Source organism: Vigna unguiculata, chromosome 3 (assembly GCF_037176805.1).
Source record: "Vigna unguiculata cultivar grain cowpea cultivar isolate G323 ecotype 2 chromosome 3, ASM3717680v1, whole genome shotgun sequence".
NCBI classification, from domain to species: Eukaryota; Viridiplantae; Streptophyta; class Magnoliopsida; order Fabales; family Fabaceae; genus Vigna; species Vigna unguiculata.
In genome coordinates, this window is record NC_140794.1 from 15,711,736 (window position 1) to 15,719,836 (window position 8,101).

Sequence of the window (8,101 nt, forward strand, 5' to 3'; positions counted from 1 at the left end):
TATGGATTCAACTAAACTTGCGCACTTAATCTACAGGCTAAAATGAGTATGAGCGAGATTGAAAGTAAATTGACATATAACCCACCAATAACAACACTTTTCATTATAGGTTGTGTTTTTTATAAATTATTCTCATATTTCATTCTCATCTGTTTTTTTGTTTCTGAAAAGAAAAAGATCTATTATTTTTTCTCTTATTTCTCCTTTATTCTCTCCCATCCTCGAGGAAGAAAAGAAGAAGGTAATTCTTTCGTCTCACTTGATAGTGAAATATTAGTTCAATAATTTATTTAAAGTATAAATACTGATTAGGTACCCAAACTTTTTCTGAATGTTCATTTTGGTACCCGAACTTTCTGAATGTTCAATTTAGTACCCAAACTTTTTAAACGGGTTAATTTTAGTACCTTCCGTTAAATACCATTTAACGCCGTTTGAGACCTGTTGAGCTGGCACAGTGGAACAGATACGTGGCAGAATCAGTGGGTGTGCACGTGGATTAAGATGTAAAAAAAAGTAATTAAGTAATAAAAGCAAAAGTAAAAATTTGTGGTTCGTGTTTTCTGAGTGAATTGGGGAAAATATTACGTTGAGAGAGAATTAGGGCACAGGACATTAGAGAGAATTAGGGCACAACACATGAAATTGGGTGGAGAAGGAAAAATCAGGGCAGAAAGCGGAAAGCGAAAATTGGGATTGTGGTTCGACGATCGGCGAAGTTGGGAAGAAGAAGGTTCGGCAGTGGAAGACGACGAAGGGGAATCTTTGGCAGTCGTGGAAGGTGAGTTTTCTTTTGTGCTTTTTGTCTTCGTGCTGATGAATGTGTGTTGATGAATGTGTGTTGTTGTTTTATATTTTCGAAGTTGTACTCGTTTTGGGGTTTGTATTATATTGCATAAATGTTGTGGGGGGGTGGGTTCTGTTGTGGGGGGTTGTGCTGTCGGGGTCCTTTCTGTGAAGTGTAAAGTAAAGTATGCGGTGGGTGGGTGGCTTGTGGTCCCCTTTATGACTTTATACTGTTTTTTTGTGGTATGGTTGTAATTTGTGGCGTTTTTTTGGGTATTCTTATTTGACAGGGTAAGTGGTTTTACTATATTGGTTGTGATGTCTGATGATTGTTTTGAAGTTGTACTCCACCATGGTGGCCATTTTATACAAACTGATAGGTTAACTTATAGTGATGGGTTAACAGCTACATGGGTATGTGACCCGGATTGGTGGAGTTTTTTTGAGATTAAAGGGAAACTGAAAGAGATGGGTTATCATGCTTCATGAACTTTCGGATGCCAATAAACATGGAAGATTATCAGTGGGAAATTGGTACATATTTCATAGATAAGGCCCAATTTGTAGATGCAATTAGGACGTATGGTGTGCATTCTGGTTTGAAATTGAAAATTCAAAGAAATGATAACCGCAGACTTAGAGTTATTTGTTTAGGAGCTAAGGGAAAATGTAAATGGTTTGCATATTGTGGATATGTTCCTGCTAAAAACATTTGGCAACTAAGGAAAGTAGTTGACAAACACACATGTAGTAGAGAGTTCAATGTGAATTTAATAAATGCAAAGTGGCTAAGTGGGCAGATGAAAAACACAATTAGAGATAATCCAAGGACTAGGGCTGTGGATATTCGTAAGAAGATATCAAGAAAGTGGAACGTGAATGTGAGTAAGTCAGTGTCACGTAGGGCAAGGGCATTGGCCAATGAGGAAGTTGAAGGTTCTTTTAAAGAACAATTTAAAAGAATATATGATTATGCCCATGAAATTCTGAGATCTAATCCGGGATCAACTGCAAAGGTTAAAGTTGATACAATTGAAGGGAAAACATACTTTATGAGATTTTATATGTGTCTTAAAGCCTGCAAGGATAGTTTTTTTTGTTGTCGACCTATTATTGGTTTGGATGGGTGTTTTCTCAAAGGGAGATATGGAGGTGAATTGTTGACAGCTATTGGAAGGGATGCAAATGATCAAATGCTGCCAATTGCATGGGCTGTGGTGGAAGTAGAAAATAAAGATATATGGAGTTGGTTCTTGGAATTGTTAGTTGATGATCTTGGTGGTTCCAATATATGTTCTTCCATCACTTTCATGTCAGACCAGCAAAAGGTATCAACCATATCGATTAAACACTTTTTTGTTTTTCATTTATCAACCATATGGATTAAACACTTATGAAGTGAATTGTTGAACAGGGTTTGTTGCCTGCTATACAAGACCTTTTGCCAGGAGCTGATCAGAGATTTTGCATGCGTCACTTATATGCAAACTTTAGGAAAAAATTCCCAGGAAAAAATCTGAAAAATCTAATGTGGCAGGCTGCAGTCAGTACTTATCCACAACAATGGGAAACAACTATGCGGATGATTAAAGAAGTTAACTTGGACGCATTCAAGCATCTAATAGCCATACCCCCTAGGTAACTGAACTTATACAATATTACTGTCACTTTAACATTGTCGATACATTCTTATACATTGTTCTCAATTTTGTGCATAAATAGGTATTGGTCTAGGTCCAGGTTCAACCCAAGACCCATGTCTGATACATTAGTGAATAATATGAGTGAGGCTTTCAACAGTGTAATTGTAGAGGCGAGGAGCAAGCCTATCATAAGTATGATGGAACAAATTAGAGGTTACTTGATGGATAGATGGGCCACAAACAGATCAAAGGTGACTGCTGCAGAAGGGCCAATCTGCCCGAAAATTAAATCAAGAATGAAACAGGAATCTAAAGAAACCAAAAACTGGTTACCAAGGTATTTGCTATTTGGTATTTGCTATTTGCTATTTGCTATTTGCTATTTGCTGTTGTATATATACATTTTAAGTGGTGAACAACTTTGCTTTTATCATGGCAGGTGGTTTGCAGAAAAAATTTTTGAGGTTAGGCACACATTCAATGGGGAGAAATATGTTGTCAACCTAGATACAAGGGACTGCAGCTGTAGGAAATGGAGTATCACAGGGCTCCCTTGCTGTCACTCATTGGCTGCAATGAAATTCCTGAATTTGGATGAAGAAGACTTCATACCTTTATGCTTCAAGATGTCAACATATGAGGAGACTTACCAGCCAATAATATACCCAACCAACGGACAACACCAGTGGGATGTCACAGAATATCCAGATGTTTTACCTCCACAAAAAAGAATCCTACCAGGCAGGCCAAAGAAGAAAAGACGTGTAGAAGCTTGGGAGTTAAAGAAGAAAGATAAAAATGTTATATCTGTGAATAGATCAGGTGTAAGAAAAAAATGTGGCATATGTATGCAAATTGGCCACTTCAGAAAAACTTGCCCCCTACGGCCTAAAGAATATGGACCTAAACCTGCACCACATTCTGCACCAAAATCTGCTACTGCACCTACACCAGATTCTGCACCAGAATCTGCTACTGCACCTGCACCCACACCAGCTTCTGTACCAGACTCTGCACCTGCACCCACACCAGCTTCTGTAGCACACTCTGCACCTGCAACTACACCAGAATTTGTAACACAGCCTGCACCTGCAACCGCATCACAGTCTGCAACACAGAATGGACCTCCACCACCTTCTACAACACATGAACAAGCAACACAGATAACTCATGGAACAGAATCATCCCAACCAGTCCACCAAAATCTCATTCCTCAACCAACACGTGGCAGACCTTTTTCAAGGCAAAAACTCCAGCATAGGAGAGGCGTTGTATGGAAACCATGACTTTAGGATTAGTTTTAAGAATTCAGGCTGCACTTTTTGTAATGACTTTAAGTCTGCAACTTCACTAGAATTATTTCATATGGATTATGTTATTTTGGATTGGTATAGTCTGCAACTTCACTTGAAGTATAGTCTGCAACTTCACTTGAAGTGTTACCAATACTTTTGTCGGATGTTTGTTATCCATACCTATGAACAATGTCCTTTTGTTATATCATATTTGATATTCAATGAATTTGTGGCAACTTATCCTGCTTTTGTTCAAATTTACATTTCTTTCTTGTTATTTCAGCCCATGTAACATTTCAAATACCAGAAAAATAAATGCAGCACTTTAAAAGATGGTTCACATTTTTCATATCTCCGAACTTTAATTCATTTCATTAAATTTCATATTACAAAATAACCTTCCACACACCTAAAGTCAAACAACTTTAAACAGCTAATCTTTCACTACAGCTAATCTTTCACTACACAATTTTAAACAGCTAATCTTTCACTACAATATCAATCTACATCAACATCATGGATACTAAAATCAGATTCAATACAACCAATACACACACCAATCCAATTAACAAGTTCACCCACTTTCTCCATCCCTTAACTTCTTTCTCTAGAATATAAATCTTTCGCCTTTGCCTCAGAATAATTGCATCTTTTTCGTCATCACCATCTTCAATGCACCATTTAAAGAAATTGCACCCATAACAACCTTCACTTCCACCCTGTTCTTCAAAAAACAACATAACAAAGAATTACTTTACTATGCAACTATCTCCAAACACAAACATAAACTTACCCAAAAAATTAACACCATATGACTAACCTTGAAATTAGGGCATCCCCAAAACTGTCTCCCACCATTCTTGATTGTTCTAGCTGTTCTCAGCACAGCTGCCACTCCACAATTGCATGTGGGTGCTTCACCCAAGCCTCTACAGCCACCACTACTACAGCATGAGCTTTGATTTCGCATCACCCGTGAATTGTGAGAGCAAGAAGAAGAGGATTGAACCCTTGACATCTCTTCACCCTTTCAGAAAAACCAGAAGACGAGAAATCTAAAATTAGGTCAACCTCCACAACAAAAGGGGCACTTCAATTTGATCCCAACTAAATACAATCCAAGTCATTTTATGCGAACCCTTATGTCTGCCACGTATCTGTTGCACACTGCCAGCTCAACAGGTCCCAAACGGCGTCAAAGTGTATTTAACGGAAGGTACTAAAATAATCCTCTTTAAAAAGTTTGGGTACTAAATTGAACATTCAGAAAGTTCGGGTACCAAAATGAACATTCAGAAAAAGTTTGGGTACCTAATCAGTATTTATACCTTTATTTAATGAGCCTCTTTTATATGTCTATGCCTTGAGTTTCTTACAAATTGTTCTCATCTTCCATTCTTACCTATTTTCTTTTGTTTCTGAAGAGAAAAAGATCAATTATTTTTTCTCTCATCTCTCAACTGTCCTCTTCCATCCTCAAAGAAATAAAGAAGAAGATAATTCTCTTTTGTCTTACTTGATAGTGAAATATTAGTTTAATAATTTATTTAATGAGCCTATTTTATATTAATTTTTTATTTTATGAACATAGAAGAAAAAAATGATTGTACCGCGTGTGCTTTTTAATTGAATTTTAAGTGTGGTTTGATTATCATCGAATTTTCTTTTGGTATTTATGTCTCTCAAGTTTTTATTAGATTATGATAAATCATTTTTTAGTATTATTTTTTTAAATAGGTATATTGATGAAGAATAAAAGAATAGATTCATTTTTTAAAAGTGATAAAAGGGAAGCTACCCGTGAAGATGAAAATAGGACAAATTTAACTCTTCCAGATATTCTGAAGCATGATACTAATGATCCAATTGTTCAATCATAGGAGCCCCTTTTTAAGGTTCAAAGAATTATAGGTGAGGAGTTTCATATTAATTCTTTGGAACGTGATCCAGAAAAACGTCTTCAAATATGAGAATATCTAATGAGCCAAAGAGATGAGATTCGAAGAGCTTATTTAAAATGGAGTCCATATCAATTGCAACTTGAAAATTATCCTTATTTTAAGGAAAAACATCAAAGGAGATTTCAATCTAGTTGGTTTAAAATGTTTCCTTCTTGGCTAGAGTATTCCCCGGCTAATGATGGAGCTTGTTGTTTGGCATGTTATCTATTTAGTTCAAAGCCAGATGGTCGTTTGGGTCAGATGTGTTTACTAAACAAGGTTTTAGATCGTGGAAAAAGGTTAATGTAGGAAAAAGATGTGCATTTCTCAATCACATTGGAGATAGTCCTTGCTCACCGCATAACAATGCAATGAAAGCTTGTAAAGACTTGTTGAATCAATCTATGCACATTAATAACATTATAAATATTCAAAGTTTAGAACAAGTCTGCAAGAATCATTTACGGCTCAAAACCTCTATTGACACAATTCGTTGGCTAGCATTTCAAGCTTGTGCATTTAGAGGCCACGAGGAAACACCAGAGTCAAATAATAGAGGTAACTTTCTTGAAATGATTAAAGTTCTAGCATGATATAATGATAAAGTCGCACAAGTTGTGTTAGGAAATGCTCTGTATAATGCTAAGTATACTTCTCATCATATTCAGAAAGAAATCTTGCACATTTTCTAATTGGAGATTCTAAATTTTGCATAATTGTTGATGAAGCACGTGATGAATCTAAAAAAGAGCAAATGGTTATTGTTTTGAGATTCGTAGATAAGGATGGTAATATAAAAGAATAATTTTTTGATATTGTGCATGTTAAGGATACAATAGGCACCACTCTAAAAAAAAAATTGAGTGTCGTTCTCTCTAAGCATAATCTTGATGTTTCCAATATCCGCGGTCAAAGGTATGATGGTGCTAGTAATATGAGGGGAGAATGGAATGGATTGCAAGCATTATTTCTCAATGATAATTCTTATGCTTATTATGTGCATTTTTTGCTCATAGACTACAACTTTGGTGGCTGCTTTAAAAGAGGTCATTCCAGTTCATCAATTTTTTTCAAATTTGGCTTTTATTGTAAATGTTGTGTGTTCCTATAGTAAACGTCATGATGAGTTACAAGCTATTGAATTAGATGGAATAACTCAATTGTTAGAAATGGGTGAACTTGAAACTGGTAAAGGAAAAAATCAAATTGGCACTTTAAAACGAGTTGGTGATACTCGTTGGAGCTCGCATTTTTATTCCATTTGTAGTATGATGAAGCTATATAATGCATCTTGTCTAGTTCTTCAAAAAATTATTGTTGATGGATCAACTTATTCTCAAAGGGATGATGTTGATTTTGCATTTAATATGTTGTCTTCATTTGAGTTCATATTATTTTACACATGATGAAAGATATTATGGGAATTACTCACAGTCTTTGCCAAGCTTTGCAGAAACAATCTTAGGATATACTGAATGTTATGCAATTGGTTTGTTCTACTAAAATTTTGATTCAAAAGTTGAGGGAGGATGGGTGGCAAAATCTATTGAAAGGTGTGGTATTCTTTTGTGAACAACATGACATTGATATTCCTGATTTTAATTCTACTTATGTTGCATGTCATGGTCATTCTCGACATAAAAAAGATCATGTCACTATGGAACATCATTTTAGGGTGAATATATTTCTTGTTACAGTGGACAAGCAGTTGCAAGAATTAAATGACAGGTTTAGTGAGCAAACAATGGAACTTTTAACTCTAAACAATGCTTTAGTTCATAAGGATGCTTATAAAGCTTTTAACAGTGAGGATATATGCACTCTTGTGAACAAATATTATCCTTTAGATTTTAGTGAGAAAGAGAAGATTAGTTTAAAATTTCAACTTCAACATTTTATTATTGATGCTCCTAACCATCCAGATTTGAAGAATTTATCAACCATGCTTGAATTATGTCAATCTTTGGCAAGAACAGGAAAGTCAAGAACATTTTACTTGATTGATCGTTTAATTCGTCTTATTTTAACTCTTCCTGTCTCTACAGCTACAACAGAAAGATCATTTTTTGCAATGAAGATTATCAAAACAAGATTGTGAAATAAAATGGAAGATGAATTTCTTGTCGATAATATGATTATTTACATTGAAAAAGAAATAGCTAAAAATTTTAGTTATGATTCAATTATTGATGAGTTTAGGGATCTGAAGGAACGAAGGGCAATCTTTTAGATATTTGTGATTTCTTTTTTAGTTATCGTTATACTAAGTTATGTATTCATTTTTATTGTGTTAGTGACAATAATAAAATGTATAAATTTTGGATGTATTATTTTGGCTCCCCCAACAATGTTGGTCAAGATCCGCCATTAGGTCCATTAGTGAGCTTTTAGCAGGTCGGGCCAACCCGCCTCCAATGAGAAATGCGAACTAATTTTT

At 35.3% G+C, this 8,101-nt stretch overlaps 1 protein-coding gene and 1 pseudogene across 1 annotated transcript; both read left to right on the top strand.

Moving 5' to 3' along the window:
• Nucleotides 1–1,283: 1,283 nt before the first annotated feature.
• Nucleotides 1,284–3,715, top strand: LOC146887518 (uncharacterized). The gene is made up of 4 exons (XM_085670264.1): nucleotides 1,284–2,114; nucleotides 2,201–2,424; nucleotides 2,509–2,766; nucleotides 2,869–3,715. The coding sequence occupies exons 1-4, from the start codon at nucleotides 1,284–1,286 to the stop codon at nucleotides 3,713–3,715; spliced, it is 2,160 nt and encodes a 719-aa protein (XP_085526390.1).
• Nucleotides 3,716–4,866: 1,151 nt separating this feature from the next.
• Nucleotides 4,867–7,894, top strand: LOC146887519 (uncharacterized; annotated as a pseudogene).
• The last annotated feature ends 207 nt before the right edge of the window (nucleotides 7,895–8,101 follow it).